Source organism: Bubalus bubalis, chromosome 11, assembly GCF_019923935.1.
Source record: "Bubalus bubalis isolate 160015118507 breed Murrah chromosome 11, NDDB_SH_1, whole genome shotgun sequence".
NCBI classification, from domain to species: domain Eukaryota; kingdom Metazoa; phylum Chordata; class Mammalia; order Artiodactyla; family Bovidae; genus Bubalus; species Bubalus bubalis.
The window spans coordinates 50,444,330-50,466,744 of NC_059167.1; the positions used below are offsets into that span (position 1 = coordinate 50,444,330).

At 43.5% G+C, this 22,415-nt stretch overlaps 1 protein-coding gene across 4 annotated transcripts in view; it reads left to right on the forward strand.

The window, feature by feature from the left end:
* CGNL1 (cingulin like 1) overlaps nt 1–22,415 on the forward strand; it is a 169,015-nt gene that overhangs the window by 70,145 nt on the left and 76,455 nt on the right. For all 4 annotated transcript variants that reach the window (XM_006048718.4, XM_006048719.4, XM_006048720.4 and 1 more), the window contains 2 exons: nt 3,788–3,923; nt 11,562–11,774. In XM_006048718.4, the coding sequence (XP_006048780.3) occupies nt 3,788–3,923; nt 11,562–11,774 (349 nt within the window). The remainder of the gene's footprint in view (nt 1–3,787; nt 3,924–11,561; nt 11,775–22,415) is intronic.

Consider the following 22,415-nt stretch of genomic DNA (forward strand, 5'->3'; position numbering starts at 1 on the left):
CCCCATGAACAGTATGAAAAGGCAAAAACATAGGACACTGAAAGATGAACTCCCCAGGTTGGTAGGTGCCCAATATGCTACTGGAGATCAGTGGAGAAATAACTCCAGAAAGAATGAAGAGATGGAACCAAAGCAACAACACCCAGTTGTGGATGTGACTGGAGATGGAAGTAAAGACTGATGCTGTAAAGAGCAATGTTGCATAGGAACCTGGAATGTTAGGTTCATGAATCAAGACAAATTGGAAGTGGTCAAACAGGAGATGGCAAGAGTGAACGGCAACATTTTAGAAATCATGGAACTAAAATGGACTGGAATGGGTGAATTTAACTCAGATGACCATTATATCTACTGCTATGGGCAAGAATCCCTTAGAAGAGATGGAGTAGCCATCATAGTCAACAAGAGTCCAAAATGCAGTACTTGGATGCAGTCTCAAAAATGACAGAATGATCTCTGTTCATTTCCATGGCAAACCATTCAATATCACAGTAATCTAAGTATATGCCCCATAGAAGAAGATGAAGAAGTTGTTGAACGGTCCTGTGAAGACCTACAAGACCTTCTAGAACTAACACCCCAAAAAGATGCCCTTTTCATTATAGGGGACTGGAATGCAAAAGTAGGAAGTCCAGAAATACCTGGAGTAACAGGCAAATTTGGCCTTGGAGTACAGAACGAAGCAGAGCAAAGGCTAGTAGAGTTTTGCCAAGAGAATGCACTGGTCATAGCAAACAACCTCTTCCAACAACACAGGAGAAGACTCTACACATGGACATTACGAGATGGTCAACACCGAAATCAGATTGATTATATTCCTTGCGGCCAAAGATGGAGAAGCTCTATGCAGTCAGCAAAAACAAGATTGGAAGCTGACTGTGGCTCAGATCATGAATTCCTTATTGCCAAATTCAGACTTAAATTGAAGAAAGTAGGGAAAAACCACTAGACTATTCAGGTATGACCTAAATCAAATCCCTTATGATTATACAGTGGGAGTGACAAATAAATTCAAGGGATTAGACCTGATAGAGTGCCTGAAGAACTACGGACGGAGGTTCGTGACATTGTACAGGAGGCAGGGATCAAGACCATCCCCAAGAAAAAGAAATGCAAAAAGGCAAAATGGCTATCTGAGGAGGCCTTACAAATAGCTATGAAGAGAAGTGAAAGGCAAAGGAGAAAAGGAAAGATATACCCATTTGAATGCAGAGTTCCAAAGAATAGCAAGGAGAGATAAGAAAGCCTTTCTCTGCAATCAATGCAAAGAAATGGAGGAAAACAGTAGAATGGGAAAGACTAGAGATCTCTTCAAGAAAATCAGAGATACCAAGGGAGCATTTCATGCAAAGATGGGCTCAATAAAGGACAGAAATGGTATGGACCTAACAGAAACATATTAAGAAGAGGTGGCAAGAATACACAGAAGAACTGTACAAAAAAGATCTTCACAATCCAGATAATCACGATGGTGTGATCACTCACCTAGAGCTACACATCCTGGAATGTGAAGTCAAGTGGGCCTTAGGAAACATCACTACGAACAAAGCTAGTGGAGGTGATGGAATTCGAGTTGAGCTATTTCAGATCCTAAAAGATGATGCTGTGAAAGCGCTGTACTCAGTATGCCAGCAAATTTGAAAAACTCAGCAGTGGCTACAGGACTGGAAAAGTTCAGTTTTTGTTCCAATTCCAAAGAAAGGCAATGCCAAAGAATGCTCAAACTACCTCACGATTGCACTCATTTTACACGCTAGCAAATTAATGCTCAAAATTCTCCAAACCAGGCTTCAACAGTATGTGAACTGTGAACTTCCAGATGCTCAAGCTGGATTTAGAAAAGGCAGAGGAACCAGAGATCAAATTGTCAACATCTGCTGGATCATCAAAAAAGCGAGAGAGTTCCAAAAAAACACCTACTTTGGCTTTATTGACTATGCCAAAGCATTTATGTGAATCACAACAAACTGAAAAATTCTTAAAGAGATGGGAATACCAGACCACCTGATCTGCCTTCTGAGATATCTGTATGCAGGTCAGGAAGCAACAGTTAGAACTGGACATGAAACAACAGACTGGTTCCAACTCAGGAAAGGAGTATGACAAGGCTGTATATTGTCACCCTGCTTATTTCAATTATATGCAGAGCACATCATGAGAAATGCTGGATTGGATGAAGCACAAGCTGAAATCAAGATTGCCAGGAGAAATATCAATAACTTTAGATATGCAGATGACACCACACTTAGGCCAGAAAAAAAGAACTAAAGAGCCTCTTGATGAAAGTTAAAGAGGAGAGTGAAAAAGTAGGCTTAAAACAACATTCAGAAAACTAAGATCATGTCATTCAGTCCCATCACTTCTTTGCAAATATATGGGGAAACAGTGGAAACAGTGAAAGACTTTCCTTTCTTTTGGGCTCCAAAATCACTGCAGACAGTGACTGCCAGCATGAAATTAAAAGATGCTTGCTTCTTGGAAGAAAAGCTATGACCAACCTGCTGCTGCATCACTTCAGTCGTGTCCGACTCTGTGTGAGTCGGACCAGGCTCTGTGTGAGCCCACCAGGCTCCCCCATCCCTGGGATTCTCCAGGCAAGAACACTGGAGTGGGTTGCCATTTCCTTCTTCATGACCAACCTAGACAGCATATTAAAAAGCAGAGACATTACTTTGTCAAATAAGGTCAGTCTTGTCAAAGCTATGGTTTTTCCAGTAGTCATATATGGATGTGAGAATTGGACTATAAAGAAAGCTGAGCACCAAAGAATTGATGCTTTTGAACTGTGGTGTTGGAGAAGATTCTTGAGAGTCCTTTGGACAGCAAGGAGATCTAACCAGTCCATCCTAAAGGAAATCAGTCCCGAATATTCATTGGAAGGACTAATGCTGAAACTGAATCTCCAGTCATTTGGCCACTTGATGTGAAAAACTGACTCATTTGAAAAGACTCTGATGCTGGGAAAGATTGGAGGTGAAAGGAGAAGGGTATGGCAGAGGATGAGATGGTTGGATGGCGTCACTGGCTCAATGGATATGAGTTGGAGTAGGCTCCTGTAGTTGGTGATGGACAGGGAAACCTGACGTGCTGCAGTCCATGGGGTCGCAAAGAGTAGGGTACAACTGAGCAACTGAACTGAAAGACTTTACAAAATAAAAAAGGTAGAACAGCTGTGAGTTTAATTTGGAACAGAGGTCAGCAAACTTTTCTCTGTTAGATAATAAATGTTTTAGAGTTTATGGACCATACTGTATGAAATTGTTCATTTCTGCCATTGTATTGTGCAAATGACCATAAGCAATACATGAATGAGCATGGTTTTGTTCCAATAAAACTTTATTTACAAAAGCAGGCAGTGGGCCTGATTGGCCCACGGGCCATAATTTGCTGACTCTACTGGTCTGGAGTACTGAGGGTGGGGTTGGTACAGAGTCAGGTGCCTTTAGTGAAAACATTTATCATAAAAGTTGTGCCTAATTCCTTATCTTCTGTATCCAAATTCTAGTACCCTGTGGTCTCCTTTTGGGGAAGAAATATCGCTGTATAACCTTTCCCATTACAATGGCTTGAGTTCTCACTTGTCTTCTCCTTGGGCAATTAGACTGCAGGTATAGTTCTTACCAGTGCCTTTCTGGTTTGTGATATCTTGTTCAGCGCAGAACAGAGAATGGGAGGCTACCTGGGGACTTAGATGACTCTATTTGACCATCTGAAGGTCTGAAAGCAGACTGGATGAAAATAAGCAGAGACCAAGAGAATCTCTCTCATGGGTTTCCTTTTCTGCCAGGCTGTTCCAGGTGAAAATGGAACGGGAGCAGCACCAGACTGAAATCAGAGATCTCCAAGATCAGCTCTCGGAAATGCATGATGAGTTGGACAGTGCGAAACAATCTGAGGACAGGGAGAAGGGGGCTCTGATCGAGGTAAGCTGGGGCTGGAGGTGTGGGGTGGGTGGGGGAACGGGGAGCCGTTGTCTGTTGTGTGCTTGTTCTGCTGGTGAGTATGGTTCCCTTTTGTGAGAGCATCATGTGTTAACTCACATGGAGTCCCAGTCCAAATCCAACAGTTGTCAGCATGTTTCCGTGTTTACTCCATTTTTTCTTCTGTCCGGCCGTTCAACTTTGTTTGTTTTTTAAAAATTCATCTATCTATTCATCTTGATGAACTTTTTCAAGGGAATTTACAGATAATACCACATTGCACCCCTAAGCTGTTCAGCATGCATTTAAATCGTTAGATAATTTTCTTATAACTACAATACTATTATCATATCCCCTTCATGGATCACAGCCTTGTCATGGTGAAGTGGCTTGCATAACTCAGTGAAGCTATGAGCCATGCCATGCAGGGCCACCTAAGATGGATGGGTCAAAGTAAACAGTTCTGACAAATTGTCCACTGGAAGAAGGAATGGCAACCCACTCCAGTATTCTTGCCTGGGAAATTCCGTGGACAGAGGAGCCTGGTGGGCTGCAGTCCATGGGGTCACAAAGAGTCGTATACGACTGAGTGACTAGCACATGGTTACACATAGTACACAGCAACTGTGATATGAGCTGCAGTTTTGGTGATGTGTTTTCAGGTGGAGGCTAATAATGAGACTCTCAGGAAAGGGAAACAGAGCACATTTTTTCTTAAAAATGTTCCTGGTGTTGCTGGCTTTCTGGTTATTTACCTCTTTCATGTAATGGGAGCTATATCTTCTACTGCTGCCTTTCTGCAGGATAAGTTTGGACACAGTGAGCTTCTCTGTGCCAAAATGGGTTTCTCTCCATCTGGAAAATTGTCCTCAGTATTTTTATCAATTTCCTTTGACATGTCAGTGACATTTAAAAAATGATCTATGGTTTTTATATCAAATTAAATAGACCCCATCTCCTCATCACTTTCAGTTTATTCTTCATATCTTAATAAAAAGTGGCTAGGGGGAATCTGATAACAGATTATAGTTGTAGCCAACTTTTCCACTGAACTTGGCTTAGAATAGACTCTTAAACTCAGCGAACATTAAACACTTCTGCTTTTGAGTGCTTGGAAAAGCTTGAAGGCCCTGTATTTTGTGAGGCCTGCATAATGCACAAGATTTTTCAGGAAATATCTTTTAATACTGTGCAGTCTGTTAAATGACATTGGGCCTCTATATGGAGTCAGTATGAAAAGAGGATAGAATCATTATTTAAAAAAAAAAAAAAGATTAAAGGAAAGAAAGAAGAAAGGAAGACATAGTAGAAAATGCCTATTCTCTTAGGATAAGACAGATATTAATAATTGACCAAGAATAGAATGACTTTGTTATTCTTAAGTAACCAACTGATAGTTTTTAATTTCTTTTTAAATTTAAGATACAAAAATAATTATAGCTCAACTGGTCAGTCATTTCTTTGACCCTGAGTATGTTTCCCTTTGTTTTGGTAAGTAAGTAAGTGAAGTCCTCAGTTGTGTCCAACTCTTAGCAACCCCATAGACTGTAGCCTACTAGGCTCCTCTGTCCGTGGGATTTTCCAGGCAAGAGTACTGGAGTGGATTGCCATTTCCTTCTCCAGGGGATCTTCCCAACCCAGGGCTCGAACCCAGGTCTCCCACATTGTAGACAGACGCTGTACCGTCTGAGCCACCAGGGAAGCCCAATGGTGTTTTATCCCTGACATTTACCAAGATGCAAGTACTTAGGTATCAGTAAAATATTCTGGTTATGAAATCTTGTTGGTTTAGGGGTAGACTGCTGCTCAGAAATAACATCTCTAACATAAGTATAAGCTTATTTTGAAGTGATGTTACTGAATATTATACACAGTAAAGAAAATGATGATTCTGACCAGCTGTGTTACAATTTCTAGGCCATCTTTCTGTGGAAAAAATGACGTAATTCTTTGTCAGCTGTACGTTTTTTTGAGGGGAGGGCACACCATGTAGCATGTGAGAGCTTAGTTTCCTGACTGGGGATCAAACCCGTGCTCCCTGCAGTGGAAGCAAGGAGTCCTAACCACTGGACTGTCATGGAATTCCCATTTCTTTTCTTTCTTTTATGTTTGATTTTTGGATTGTCAGCTGTAGTTTTGATATATGACCTTTACTTGTCTTTTCAGTGAGCAAGGGCTTCTGTGGAAACTTTTGTGCAAAGGGTCTAGATCAGTGTTTTTTCTCCTGTTGACATGGAATACCTATGGGTAGGTGGTCTGTGAAGAAGTTCTGTGGACCTGTGAGTGGCTCTGGATGTTCTGGTCTGTGTCTTTCTGTGGCCCTCCTGTCAGGACCGTCTCTGGCCTGTTGCTGTGAACAGCCAGCTCCCAGAGCATGCTTCCTTTTCTTCTCAACTTTCCTTGTTGTCTTTTCAGGTTCTGGGCAAGTTTCTTTGCTTCCATTTAAACAGGTTGACCTCCTTCTAGGCACTTCCAACTGAATCCCATCTTTTCACTTGCATCCGAGAGACAGAGCACAGCCACACCGCTTGCTCCTCAGCCTCTCTGGAGCGTGTAGTTTTGTTGTCAGGCCTGCAGAGGCTGTACAGTGAAGGGAACCAGCATTGTTATCCAGTCTGGGTCTCATCTTGGCTCTATCACTTATATGCTAGGTGATCTTAGGCATGTTATTAATAGCATCTCAGAACTCCAGTTCTTTTTTTAATTAATGAGAACAATAGTATTCATCTCCTATGATTTTTAGAAGTGCTTAGCATAATTCTTATTATGTAGTTAGTACCAAATAGTCAGTCTTTTTAGCCTAACCCCCCTACTCCTCCCCATCCACCCCCAAATATACATCCGTACTAGGTCTTTATCTCTTGTGGCTTCATATGAAGCTAGCCTGGATGTGTATAGGTTTTGAAGGGGCTGATTCTGCGTACCCAGAGTTTTCCTTTGTTTTCTTTCATGGGAGTCTGCAGACTGGCATGTGCATCTCTGGTGGACGTTTGCATATATTTTGAGGTTTATATGTTTTACTCTTGTATCATTGGTGGCTCAATGGTAAAGAATTCGCCTGCCAATGCAGGAGACATGGGTTTGATCCCTGGGTCTGGAAGATTCCCTGGAGAAGGAAATGGCAACCCACTCCAGTATTCTTGGCCTGGGAAATCCCACAGACAGAGGAGGCTGGCGGGCCACCGTCCTTGGGGTCGCAAAGAATCAGACATGACTGAGTGACCAGAAAGCAGCAATATGTTTTCTCCTACTTCTTTGGCTTGATATAATTGACAGTAAAGCCTCAGAGGTGATGAAGTTTTTGAAATCTCTCTGTGCCTTTTGGTCTCTACCCTGGAAACTTCAAGTGCTACTCAGTGATACGGTGAGGTGTAATCTGATTGGATTTGTACAGCAGAGTCCATTTAAGCAGCGGCCCCCAGTTACAGATAACAGCGTGTTGGTGTAGAGTGGACCATAAAAACTTAGTTTCTTGACATGCATTGGTGGCAGTACACAAAAGGCAACATGAAACACAGATATATCCTGGAAAAGATAAGTGTGGGAAGAGGAACTGCGTTATCGTCAGAACAATTGAGAAATGTGAGAGAGTAAGGGCAGGAAACAGGAGTAGGCTCACAAGGGCTGCTGTGAAGAAGCTGGCAGGAGGCTCCAGGAAGACCTAGAGGGGTTGCCAATAGCAACAGTGATGTGTGTGTGTGGAGGTGTTTCTAATAGCCCTGAACTGGACAGGGGAAGCCACAGGCATCTCCTTAGATAAATAGCAGAATGGGGTATATTTTCATAAAATTTGCTTATGTGTTTTGTGTTTGGTGCTTTGGGAGAGCCAGAGTTGCTCTTGTTACCTGGATGATTCTCTGTAAGTTTCTTCTGAGCTTATTAGTGCCTGCTAGCTAGATTCTTGAGGAGCTAAGTCTTAGTCTGTGCAGTGCAGCTCCACCCTGGAATTGCAGAGGCTCCCCCGCTTTAATGGGGCTTCCCTGGTAGTTCAGCTGGTAAAGAATCTGCCTGAAATGCAGGAGACCCTGGTTCAATTCCAAGGTTGAGAAGATCCGCTGGAGAAGGGATTGGATACCCACCCCAGTATTCTGGCCTGGAGAATTCCTTGGGGTTGCAAAGAGTTGGACACGACTGAGCAACTTTCACTTTCCCCTGATTTAATGTATGTACATGCCCTAGAGCAGTGGTCCCCCACCTTTTTCACGACTGGTTTTGTGGAAGACAGTTTTTCCACAGACCAGGGCAAGGTTGGGGGGTTGATTCAAGTGCATTACGTTTATCGTGCACTTTATTTCTATTGTTGTTACTTTGTGATCTAATTTATAATAATTATACAACTCACCATAATGCAGTATCAATGGGAGCCCTGAGCTCATTTTCCTGCAACTAGATGGCCCATCTGGGAGTTTTGATATGAGTTTGCAAGCAATAGATTTATTACAGTCTCTGTGCAGTCAAATTTCTCTGCTAATAATGTGTATTTGCAGCTGCTCCCCAGTGCTTAGCATCACCGCTTCAGCTCCAACTCAAATCACCAGGCATTAGATTCTCATAGGGAGTGCACAACCTAGATCCCTCACATGCACAGTTTACAGTAGAGTTCATGTTCCTATGAGAATCTAATGCCATTGCTGATCTGACAGGAGGTGGAGCTGAGGTCATAGTGCCAGTGATGGGGAGCAGCTGTAAATACAAATGAAGCTTTTCCCATTGCTCACCTCCTCCTGCTGTGCAGCCTGCTTCCTAACAGGCCACAGACCAGCATCAGTCCGTGACCTGGGGGTTGGAGACCCCTGCCCTAGAGCAAAGGAGGGAAATTCCATGGTCAGTTATTCTTAAATTGATACAAATAGTGTCACCCTCTCATCAGTGACCCACGTCTTGAATGCAAAATAGTTTTCTCTGTTGAGACCTCAGTTGTCAGGTGACAGCCCTTCCTCCAATTCTACAGGAGCTCCAAGAGGACAGGATGTGTATTTACTCATGAACTACCAGTGAAGGAATGGTTGAGTTTAGAGTTCTGACATCTCCAGACTCTTGCTGTACTGCCCATGCTAATATATGCCCAGAACAGGCCTGCTCCCAGCAATCACTGATCCACCCATCAAAATATAAATCAGATGTGTTTTCTTTTCAAGAAATGGATAATCTTGTGAATGAAAGTGAAAGTCGCTCAATCGTGTCTGACTCTCTGCAACCCCATGGACTATACAGTCCATGGAAATTCTCTAGGCCAGAATACTGGAGTGAGTAGCCTTTCCCTTCTCCAGGGGATCTTCCTGACCCAGGAATTGAACCAGGGTCTCCTGCATTGTGGGTGGATTCTTTACCAGCTGAGCCACAAGGGAAGCCCAAGAATACTGAAGTGGGTAGCCCATCCCTTCTCCAGTGGCTCTTCCTCACCCAGGAACCAAACTGGGGTCTCCTGCATTGCAGGCGGATTCTTTACCAGCTGAGAGAGACAAGCAAATAGAATCTAGATACAAGGATTGCAAGGTAAAAGTATTAAGTACTGTGAGAAGCACAGCTAAAATGAGATTGGGTATTCAGGAAGGGGGTTCAAGGAAGACTTCTAGGAGTAGGTCATACAGTGTCTGAGTCTTGAGAGGTTTTCTGAAAGACAGAGACAGATGGGACCAAGAGGGGTGAAGGATCCCCCTGACAGAAGATACCTTGTGGATGATGGCATAGACTGCAGGTGAGAAATTGGAGGTGGGGGAGCTGTTGGGTAGCTCGTGCAAACCACCTGGGCCAGAGGTGAGGAGAGCCTAACCCTGGAGAGGGGAAGGAAAGGGTCTAAGATGTTACAGAACTATTTAGTCATGAGGGGCAAGGATGAGAGGGATCAAGGTCGTTGCCAAGCTCCCGAGCCTGTGAGCTCCTGAGCAGGTGCTGTTGTCCCTGAGAGTAATGAACAAAGGGAGAGGAGAGGAAGGGACTTGATGAATCCACTGAGAGACATAAGCCTCCATAGGTGCCTGAGGGACATCCACATGGCTGAGTCTTGCAGGTCTGAACTCAGATAAGAGTTGGAGGTAAAGGTTTGGGAGTTATTTATGTAGAATTAATAGCTGGAAAACAAAACAAAACTAGGTCAACTTGCCAAAAAAGAACGAAGAATGTGAAGTCACATTCTTAGGGATCATCTTAGCTTTTTAGGAAGAGGGAGGGAAAAGCCAGAAAAGATTGTCACAGAAAAAGTGGCCCAAGGGAAGAAAACAGGAGCATGTAGTATCTTTGAACTGCAGGGGAAAGAGAATTCTAAGGGTACGAGTACAGAGGATCAAAGCTTGTGTGTGTGCTCAGCTGCTCAGTCATGTCTGATTCTTTGTGGCCCCATGGACTGTGGCCCTCCAGGTTCCTCTGTCCATGGGATTTTCCTGGAAGAATACAGGAGTGGGTTGCCATTTCCTCCTCCAGGGCATCTTCCCAATCCAGGGATTGAACCTGCGTCTTCTGGACTGGCAGGTGGGTTCTTTACCACTGAGCCAGCTGGGAAGCCCCAAAGAGGATCAAAGGAGAGTAAAGAAAAGTAAAGACTGAGCAAAGGCCTTTGGATGTTGAGATGAAGAGGCCAACCTTGGAGGGAACAGGGGTAGTAGAGTAGGAGCAAAAGCCATTTGCAAGAGATTAAGGATGATCAAGAAGTACACACAGTGAGTAGAAATTATACTTTCAAAAGTTTGGTGGAAAGCTTGGTTTTTTATGTGTGTGTTTTGTTTGTTTTTGCCCTTGACTGAGAGGATTCTTGTCCCCTGAGGAAAAGGACATAGATTCAAGGAAACAGAAAGGAACAAAATGACGAGGAAAAAAAAAAAGACGACTGATCAATAAAGACTTGGAGCAGGCTGGTGAGGAGGAAGCTGGCAGTCTGTGAAGTGGCTTGGGGCGGGGAGGAGGCCTGGCATGCAGAGGAGCTAGGTGGTCAAGCCCAAGTCCTGGCTGAGTGCACAGTAGGGACGTCTGTGGAGCAGGGGGAGCCTGAGCTTGAGGGTTGCGGAGCAGGTCTGATAAGGAACGGTGACCTGAGAGGGGTGCCCAGCTTAGGCAGGACACAAGTGTGTTGAGGTGATGCCACTGGTGGTGGAACTTGCTGCCCCAGTTTGGTGACTTTGCTCGTGAGCAGTGAGGTTATGAGGCAGGGAAGGTGGGGAATGTGTGACTGTTATACCTGCTCAGAATGGAGCAGAGGCATCCTGAGGACTTGGGCTGTGGGTTCAGGGTTCCAGGGGTGAAGTAAGAGGCCAGCAAGTCTGCAAGTGCCCCCCACCTGCCCCCCGCCAATGAAGCAATAACTCGTGAAGGCCACTAGCAGGGACTGCAGATCATTGCACTGAAGTGAAGTGAGATGGAAAACACAGGCCTTGCACCTCAGAGCATCGAGAATGGAACCAGTTTCCCTTTTCTCCCTCAAATTAAATCTCAGGAAAGCTAAGATAGTGGAATCAAGGGATACGGTGGCTTGTGAGAAGGGGAAGAGAAAGAGAGGACAGGGGCTAAGCCAGTATGTAGCGTGCGGGGGAGAGAATAGGGAGGTCTGGTGAGGGTGTGACCGTGAGTGCGGGGGCCGAGGTGGAGGCGCCTGGCTGCTCAACAGAACGCTTGTATCCTCACCTCCCCACTCGTGTGTTCTCTCTGCAGGAGCTCCTGCAGGCAAAGCAGGACCTTCAGCATCTGCTCATTGCCAAAGAGGAGCAGGAAGACCTCTTGAGGAAGCGGGAGCGTGAACTCACTGCGCTGAAGGGAGCCCTGAAGGAAGAGGTTTCCAGCCACGACCGGGAGATGGACAAGCTGAAGGAGCAGTATGACGCTGAGCTGCTGGCCCTGCGGGAGAGCGTGGAGGAGGCCACTAAGGTGGGTCCTGGCCAGAGGGGCAAGCAGGGCACAGAGGAGGCCCAGGACCACCTCGCCCAAACCTGTGTCCGTTGTTGGCCTTTCTTTTCATGACAGAGTGAAACTCAGTTTCATCCCATCATTGATCCAGAAGATGAAAAGTGAAAGTGTTAGCCACTCAGTTGTGTCTGACTCTCTGCAGCTCCATGGACTATAGCCCACCAGGCTCCTCTGTCCATGGGATTCTCCAGGCAAGAATACTGGAGTGGGTAGCCATTCCCTTCTCCAGGGGATCTTCCTGATCCAGGGTTTGAACCTGGATTCTCCTGCACTGCAGGCAGATTCTTTGCCATCTGAGCCACCAGGGAAGTCCTGTTGATCCGGACCTTGTTCCCAAACAGTAAACTCAGCAGTTACACTGTTGACCACCCTTAAGTCCATAAATAAAAAATTTAAGGACACTGCTTAAAATCTCTGGCACGTTGTGAGATATAGAGGCCCAGAAGAACCCTTCCAGGATTCCTAGGGCATTGCTGCCCTTGCTGATGGGGCAGGATTGCAGACAGGACCTGTGTTTCTGGCATCCTTCCCCCCACCCCACTCTGTTCTTTCTGACTTGTGAAGCCTTTTGTTAGATGATTCAAGTTCTTTTCTCAGCACAGTTACAAGAGGGTTAATGAGCTGAATTGCCCAAACCTTTGCAAGATAATTTTTCTCTTAATTGAATTCTTGGCTCCTACAAATGGATTCTAAATTATTTTGAGGTCTTTGGTGTGGGCCTTGAATTGGCTGATTATGAAAAGGGGGAAATGAAGGGGAAAAGGTTTTGAAATGTCATGCCATCTTTAGGGAAAGAGGGGAATTACACAGTGTAAATGTTTTATGTTCTCTGCCATATATAGGTTAAAGATGATGAAGAAAGAACTCTTGATATTGTTTATTCTGTGGTGATTACAGTAAGAGCTTAGGGCTGGTCAGTCCTTTCTGCCCTGCACTCCACAGTGATTCACTGATCTTCAGTTAGAGCACAGTAATTGCAGATGACAAGAAGTGAAAAATGGATTTGTTTGTGTAACAGTAAAATGCTTGGGAAAAATAGTCGGTTTGGGTTTATTATAACTGAGGTAGTTTAAGAAAAAAGCCTCTTGTTCATTTGCCTATCTTAACTTTTTGAGATTTGATTTCGTTTGAGGGAGAAAAATGAAACTGATTTAATTTTCAGTGCTTTGCAGGGACATATCTGTTTTTTCCATCTCATTTTCTTTCTGTGCAGCAGCCTGGTGTCCTTGCTCTTGGCCTGTATGTGGTGCTGCTTTTTGGGGAACATGCCAACAGGCTGCTGAGTAAAATAATTTTCCTTTGGACCCAGCATGTCTTTATTATCTTCAGACCTTACATCAAAGCTTGAGTTAACATGGCTTATTCATTGAAGGGTAGTTGAGGATGATATTTGGCAGGTTTGTGGTGTTTTGACTCTAAGGAAAATTAAACCTACAGCACACATAGGATGCAGGAAACTTTATTGGAAGCTTTTAGGTCCTTTGCTGTCACATGTTATAAGCAGGGAAGGGAATGATGGTAGGTGAGGAAGTATCTTTGTTGTATGGGAATGAGATAATCTGTAAAGATTTAGGCTCCTGGCTTTTAAGCACTGCTTCACATTAACAAAAAAGGATCACATAGACCAAATACAGGCCATCTGCAAGTTGACAGCGTGTGACTTTTGTCCTCTTGTCCGTGTCCCTCACACAGTGTCTGATGCATGATCACATCTCTGCAGTGTCTGATGAGTGAAAGTGGAGGATCAGTTCCTCTCATAACTGGATTTTCAGTCCCTAGTGTGTGGTTCCGGTTAAATTTTCTTCAGTCATGATGTGGGAGATCTTTTAGGAAACTGCTGTTTCTCTGTGAATTTCTCTGCCTTGCTTTTGCATTTCCCTGCGGTGTCTTAAAGAGGATCATGATTGTGTTTTTACACCCCATTAGCTTTTGCTCCTGAAGGTGTTTGCTGAACAAATGTGGCAGGATCATATTTAATGGAAAAAAAAATTAGCACTGTAATGGACAGATGCTGCCTTTTTGTTACATTATGTATATGTGGGTACTATATAATAGGATTTTAGTAGTGTTATATTAACTACTCGGAAGAGAGAGAACTAAATATAATTTTTTAATTTTGTAAAGTGTTTCTTAAATTTATATACCAGCCTTTAGACTTTGCCTGTCTTGGGAGGGACTCATCCACTACTGTGATTAAAAGCTGACATTTTGTTAAGGAACTGCATTAGTTTAGAAAGCTTATTTCCTTGGTAAGCCTTAGGAGGCAGCCCAACCTCCTGGCATCAGTTTTTAAATTTTTGCCACTGCCCCAGGGCCAAAAATTCCTAAAGTGCTATTTTATCATTGTCAGATAGCAAATGCTTCATCCTCGCCGGAGCTTGAGCACTAAAAGTTTTAAATTTCTAGAACATTTGGTGAAAACCATCACATTATATTAAGAATGTTTTACAGGTATTCCAAACAGATACTCTGTAAAAGTGGTTTTCGTAGACCCAGAGAGCCACAGCTTTTTAAGAACAGATTGATTGCTCAGCAGAAGAGAATTCATGAGCTCCCTGGTGCTGGGGGCTTTGCAGGGGGTCCGGGGGGATGTCCTTGTACAGCAGAGTGAACGTGGTTGGGGGCATTAGGTAAGCTGCTTCAGTTTCCTCCCCACAGAAGGAGGGGTTCTTCACGTTGCTAGAGGATTCTATCATGCAGTCTTTAAAAGGACTGTTGAGGACTTTTAAATGTTGTTTCATAATATACTTCTTTTTTTAATGTTGTGTTCTTTTATACTCTTTTACACTCTTTCCAGTTTTGGAAGGGAAATGTCCTCTCTCTCCTTGAGTTTGTGGCAGTGGCTGGGATCCACATGCAGAAATGGACAGTCAGTGTGTGACTGTCATCTGGGAGTGAAATGAAGACTCTCCACAGCTGTTAGCATCTTATTTTAATCCTTACCCTCTTCTTGTCCCCAGTTCTTGAGCAAAAGAAGTGTAGTTGGTGGTCAGTGTTTTCAGATTTCTCAGAGACTAAAAATTTCTCAGAGACTCAGGTCAAATTCCAGCTCCTCTACCAACTTCCCTGCTTGGTTTTTGGACCTTAAGAGTTTCTGGGGGCCTGGTATTGCCGGTTACAGAATTGAAAGAGTAAATGCCCCAAATGAAGTAGAAATGAAGTGCTATAGGACATGGCTTGTGTTGGTGGCAACCAGGAAAGATTTCATGGAGGGAGCTGTGAGAGGTGAGGGGTATTTGGACGTGTGAGCCTGGAGGCTGAGGACACCGGAGAACCAAGTACAGCATAAGGAACACCTTGTTAGGTGGGAACGTGAGATGTGTGTCTGGGCTGGAGCCTTGTGGAGCAAGAGAAGTTAAGGTGAAGTGGAGTTAAAGTGTTTGCCGTTTGTCGTGTCCAACTCTCCATGATCCCGTGGACTGTAGCCCACCAGGCTCCTCCGACCATGGGATTTTCCAGGCAAGAATACTGGAGTGGGTTGTCACTCCAGGGGGTCTTACCAACCCAGGAATTGAACCTGGGTCTCTTGCACTGCAGGCAGATTTCTAACCATCTGAGCTGCAAGGGAATCCTTGAAGTTAAGTGGTTAGACACAAAAAGAGAGTTTTAAGAGTCAGAGACACTGATCCAAAGCATGAAATTGTGTTTGGCTCTCATTTCAAACAAACCAATTATAAAAAACCAAAAAAATAAAAAAGAAATCATTGGGGGCATTTAAACACTATCTCTGTATTTACTGATAGTAAGAAATAATATAAACAATTTTTAGGGGTGAAACAGTGTTACTGTTTTTCAAAGTCTTTATCTTTTAAAGAAACTAAAGTATTGGGTTGGCCACCAAGTTTGTTCTGGTTTATCTGTGACAGCTTACAGAAATCTCCAAACGAATTTTTTGGCCAACCTAATATTATTTATGGCTGAAATAGAAGGCTATCTGGAATTTGCTTTGTTTTTGTTTTATTTTTTAAATTTTAGTTGATATATAGTATTAGTTTGAAGTGTACAAGATAGTTATTCAATATTTTTATAGATTTATGCCATTTAAAATGACTATAAATACAGGCAATGGCACCCCACTCCAGTACTCTTGCCTGGAAAATCCCATGGACAGAGGAGCCTGGTAGGCTGCAGTCCATGGGGTCACTAAGATTCAGACACGACTGAGCGACTTCACTTTGACCTTTCACTTTCAGGAAATGGCAACCCACTCCAGTGTTCTTGCCTAGAGGATCCCAGGGATGGGGGAGCCTGGTGGGCTGCCATCTATGGGGTCGCAGAGTCGGACACGACTGAAGTGACTTAGCAGCAACAGCAGCATAAATACAGGATGTATTCCCTATGCTGTATAATGTATCCTTATAGCTTACTTATTTTATACATAGTAGTCTGTACCTCTTAATATCCTCTTGCCTCTCCCCCTTATAACCACTAGCTTGTTCTCTGTATTTATAAGTCTGTTTCTGTGTTGTTTTATGGAATCTGCCTTAAAATAATTCACTGGGGGGAGAAAATGAGTAGGGGTATGGTTGAAGCAGGATTAGCTATGTGATGATAAGTGTTAAAATTTGGTGATGACTCAGTTAATTATACTATTCTCTCTACTTGGGTTCAGTCCCTGGGTTGGGAAGATCCCCTGGAGAAGGGAAAGGCTACCCACTCCAGTATTCTGGCCTGGAGAATTCCATGGACTGTATAGTCCATGAGGTTGCGAAGAGTCACACGACTGAGCCACTTTCGCTTTCACTTTTCTCTGCTTTGCTAATGTTTGAAATTTTTTATAAAAAATGTTGGATTCTTTTGTAGTAATTTTTTTTAAAAGAACAGCACAAAAAATTTAAAATAGAAAAGATGAGGTGGATTGAAATTGTGAGGACTGCTTGAATACCCTAATGCCATGACAGATGAGTAGGTTTTCTTTCTTTTTCTCTGTTTTGGCTGTGCTGGATTCTTCATGGCTGCCTAGGCTTTCTTTCATTGCAGAGAGAGGGGGCTACTCTTGATTGCTGTGTGCAGTCTTCTCACTGCCATGCCTTCTCTTGCTGCAGAGCACAGACTCTAGGGTGCGTGGGCTTAGTGGCTCTGCAGCATAAGAAATCTTCCCGGACCAGGGATCGAACCCATGTCCCCTGCGTTGGCAGGCAGATTCTTTATGACTGAGCCACCAGGGAAGTCCCAGATGAGTAGATTTTAAGTGGTAAGGTAGCACTTTGTTTTTTATTAGGGATCTAATGGGGGCATGGTTCTGTAGAGGTGTGACCAAGAAGTCAGAGAGATTAGCAGTTGGAAGAATGAGAAGTAAGGCATGAGGAGGAATGAGCCTCAGGTCAGGGCTGACAGGAGAGACCCCACAGGGGGCATGATGACGGGTGAGGGAGGAAAGCGAGACCAAGCCAGGTCCTGGGTGCTTGGAAGGAGGCCTTTCCAGGAATAGGAAGTTTCCAGTGGGGCTTTTGGGGGAAGCTGGGTAGTGAGAGGCAGGGCAGCCCTGTTGCTGGGCGGGATGATGAGGAATCTACGAGGGAGGGGGACGCTGCTTGGGGGCTGTGACTGGACAGAGAAGATGGGCTTAGGCGTGGAGGAGAAAAAGGAGGATGTAGATGCAGGGACTTGAAGATAAGCAGCCAAGTCTGGAAATAGAAAAGCAAGGGGAAAAGCATTGTATTTGGCTTAATTAATGATACATTTGAGAAATTTCTAAAAGCAGCTGGTTTTTGTATTATATACATTTTTGTTGTTGTTGAGGAAAAATGGTAAACTAAAAGTTGATGTACTCCTGCAGGTTAAAACTAAATGCTTCTGAATATTTTGAAAGAATTGCATAGTATTATAATCCCCCAAATCTTCCAGTTAAAAAAAAAAAAATTAAAAAAAGAAGGGTAATACAGTTGTACCTAAATTCCTTCTGTAGGACCATCAGAATGAAATCAGGGAGTATGTGTATTATCAATTAAAATTACTTGTTTTTTAAAATCAGAGTATAGTTGCTTTAAAGGGTTGTATATTACATACTTATGTGTTGAGTCTGTGTGCTTTTACAGTGTTCTGCTCTTTATATTATAATTTCTTTCTAATGTTATGCCCACATTTTATATTCTTTAACCCTTAGAGAAATTTTATTCAAATTCGGTAATGTTAAAACTTTTTTTTCCCCCTCTCCAAAACTGCCCTTCGATTATGGCCTTATGTTTATGTTTCACTCAATGATTTGGAAATGTCACTCAAACTTATAAAAACGAATATGTGCTTCTTCCCCATAGCACGTCTAGATTTTTCCTTCCCTCTTGCCTACCAGTCTGTGAACAATTTCTTTTCAAAGCGTGAGGTCAATAGAGGGTCAGATGGTAAAACCAGTGCTAATCTCAGGATCAATGGAATTGCCTCCCTTAAGAGAAGGCTAATTCAGTGTAAAATCTCATTTCTGTCTTCTCCAAGGGGGAGCCAGGTTAGCAAGGGAAACTGTAGAAATCCGTATTTCCTCAGCTCTTTAACATCACATAATCAACTTACTCTGAAGGGCAGCTGTTGAGAGTAGGGGATGCAAAGATGCAGAGATATTGGGGGATGCAGCAGGTTTGTAATCAGTGCGCAGGGAAAGGAAAATGTCTCTTTCCTAATGGGCCTAGAGTGAATCAGAACTCTCCATCAACAAAAGTAAAATGGGAAAGATTCAAGGTTAAAAAGTTCTCCACCTTTTCCTTTTTTTTCCCCTTTCTCTAGTTTCCCCCTCCCCCGAACTGGCTCTTAATAATTATATCACTCTTCTGCATTCTGTCCTGATTAAAAGTAGCTAAACAGGAGGCTTGGTGTGGCGTCCTGGGATGTTTGCTTTGAACCGTCCATCAAAGCCCCAGACATATCACCTCCCTGTGGCTCTGCACATGGGTCCTGGTAAGCCTCTTATGAGTCTAGGTGAACAATAAGGACATCCTGGCACTTCACTCCTGGTGTTTGGCCTGAGCTGCTACAGTCACTTGCTGTGGGTGCAGAAGACAGAGTCAGAGTCCCTGACATGCCCACTCATTTCCCGTCAGATATTTGCGTGTGTTTTACCACTGCCCGTCTCTGAGAACACAAGTCAGGCCAACCATGGTTTCTCGCTTCAAAGATCTTATAGAGTCTTGTGGGGAGAAAATGTGCAAATAAGAGGACGATGAAGTTACAGATGCTGTGGTTGAGGCCCACGCCCGTAGGAGATCATGAAAGGCTTATTGCCTTCAGTGGCAGCCGTCAGGAGAGAACCAGCACATCGTTCTGCAACTTGACACCCTCCTAGTCTTTTCTGTACAAAATACTTAAGGATTAGACGTGAGGACGACACTTCCTTTCCCAGGACCTCTCTGAAAGTTTCTGGCAGTAGCCCATCTTGAACCTGCTGGCTATGTGCCCAACTCCTTTTATTTATTGTTAATTTAAAAAATTAAAAGAATTTTTTTTTTTTGCCTACACCTTGTAGCGTGTGGTATTTTAGGTCCCCGACCAGGGATCGAACCCACCCTCCCTGCATCCCTGCTTTGGATGTATTCCTGCAGCTCCTGGGGAAGAGGAAGTGGAAGGACTTTCAGGTCATCCCGTGCACTCAAATGACCCAGAAAATCACAGTGAATTCACATGCCGTATGAAAAGCAAGTGTGGAAACGTAATCAGGAGGAAAGTAAAAGTGAAGTTACTCAATTGTGTCCAACTCTTTGTGAGCCCATGGACTGTAGCCCACCAGGCTCCTCCGTCCGTGGGATTTTCCAGGCAAGGGTACTAGAGTGGGTTGCCATTTCCTTAATCAGGAGGAGGAGAAGTAAAAAGCCTCATCCTGGCTTTGCTTGCCTGTTTCCCATTTGGATGAAGAGTGACCAGAGGTCAAGACATAAATAACTCAGAAGATTTGACGACCAGCAGTCAGCATCATGTCCTCACCATTGGGAATGGATTGTTGATACAGTTGTGGACTCTCTATCAATAAGTAGTTCATCCATAGTCATCGAGCATTTCATTTGTGCCAAGCACTGTGCTGGGTTGTGGGGATAAAATGGAAAAGAGTGGGAGTGATAGACACATGTATAAATATGTGTATTGTGATAAGTGCTTTGAAATGGAGGGACAGAGGGGAAGCTTCCTTGAGCAAAATGAGGATGGAATCTGAAGGGTGAATAGAAACTAACTAGGTTTCCCTGGTGCCTCAGACAGTCAAGAATCTGCCAGAAGTGCAGGAGGCTCAGGTTCGATACTTGGGTTGGGAAGATTCCATGGAGAAAGGAATGGTTACCTACTCCAGTATTCTGCCTGGAGAATTCCATGGACAGAGAAGCCTGGCGGGCTATAGTTCATGGTGTCCCCTAGAGTTGGACATGACTGAGCTACTAAGACTTTTACTTTTTTTTTTTTTTTCCAAAAAAGCTCACAGGGTGTTCCAGGCAGAGGAAACAGCATGTGCAAAGGACTTGGTGGTGGGTGGGAGTATGGTCTATTCAAGGTATTGAAAGAAGGCCAGTGAGGCTGAGCTGTGAAGGACAACCAGAAGTTTGGATTGAGAGGAAGTGGAGAGTAGCGTAGGGACCAGCTTATGCAGCCTGTGTGCATCTGAAGGATTTTCTTCTTTGCCCTAAGAGCAGTGGAAATCATGGAGGACTCTTATTTATTTATTTAAATTTATTTATTTTTATTGAAGGATAATTACAGAATTTTGTTGTTTTCTGTCAAACCTCAGCATGAATCACATAGGTATACATATATCCTCTCCCTTTTGAACCTCCCTCCCATCTCCCTCCCCATCCCACCTCTCTAGGTTGATACAGAGCCCCTGTTTGAGTTTCCTGAGCCATACAGGAAATTCCCATTGGCTGTCTATTTTATATATGGTAATATAAGTTTCCATGTTACTCTTTGCACGCATCTCACCCTCTCCTCCCCTCTCCCATGTCCATAAGTCTATTCTCTATGTCTGTTTCTCCATTGCTGCTCTGTAAATAAATTCTTCAAAAACATTTTTCTAGATTCCGTATATGTGCATTAGAATAAGATACCTATCTTTCTCTTTCTGACTCACTTCACTCTGTATGATAGGTTCTAGGTCGTGGAGGACTTTTAAATAGGTGTATGTGTATGTGTGATGTGAGCAGATTCTTCCAGTGGCAAGGAGTCAGCTCTGGTCTTTACAAGTAAGGTGTGTATTCATGCTGCCACTTTATATTGGAGGTACCAGTTCTCCGGGGTCTCTTCAGCAATCCATTTCTTTTTTTAAAAATATTTATTTATGTATTACTGTACACCCATGGCTGATTCATGTCAATGTATGGCAAAAACCACTACAATATTGTAAAGTAATTAGCCTCCAGTTAAAATAAGTTAATTATAAAATAAATAAAATAAAATTGCAAAAAAAAATTTATTTATATATTTATCTGTGCTGGGTCTTAGTTGCAGCATGTGGGATCTAGTTCCCTGACCAGGGATCAAACATGGACCCCCTGCATTTAGAGCTTGGAGTCTTAGCAAGTGGACCACCGGGGAGATCCCTCCATTTCCATTTTTAATGTGGTTATCGCCAGCGTCTCTCTCTGCTGAAGGGCGGGCAGAAGGGGAAGGGAATTGGGAAATGGGAAATGGAGAGTCCCATTTTGTTTGCGATATTTTTTTCTTTGCCAGCTGTTCATTTCCTGAATTTATAAACTTTGTGAGCAAGTAGATGACGGTGAATAGGGACCATGGATGATGGGAGAAGTTTGGTATGGTATATTAGTGGTGAGGTTTGTAGAAGGAAAGTTTTGCTTTCTAACAAGGCTGTTATAATGTCATGGTGCTAGAAATACCTTTAGACATTTATGGAAGTGTTAATAGAATAACTTAGTAAGGTACTTGTCTATCTCCCCAAATGGAACAAATGTTCTGAGATCTCAGAATCATTCATGGACCCCATCCAGAGTCCAAAAGTGTGAGCAAGGCAGAAACAGTGGCCACTGTCTGAGGGCCAGTAGCCAGGTGCATTTCCAGTTGCAGATGTGGTCAAACCACGGAAAGATGATGGCACTCACTATGATATTACAAATAGTTGCATCTTTAACGTCTCAAAGGAAAACTGCCCTAATTTTGTCATCAGAAATCCTATAGTCTGTGTTACATTTTTTCTGATCTTCTCTTTCTGACCTTCTAAATTCTGCCTGATGCTTATTTTCTAAAGACTTGCCAAGATCATTAAGTAGATTTCCACTTGGTGGAAAAACTTGGCACTATTATGTGATCACTCTAAGCAGAAAATGGAGCATGTCATAAGCTCTAAACCCATTAGATAAGAAGCAGTGTGGACCCAAATATCTACAACGTCAAAGTAAATCAGGGTAGATAGGGCATTTCTGGTAGCCAGCCTCTGAGATCCTGTGCACCCGCCACCATGGTGTATGCTTCCTGTGACTCTTGCTCCTTGGTAGGCCCATCCAGTGTTGAATAGGACTGCTTTGTGTGACCAGTAGGGAATGGTGGAGTCTGACTTCCAAGGCTAGATCGTAAAAGACACTCTGGCTTCCTCTTGAATCCCTTGCTCTGGGGAAAGCCAGCTGCCATGTTGTGAGGGCCCTCAAGCAGCCTGCGCAAAGTCTCATGTGATGAAGAACAAAG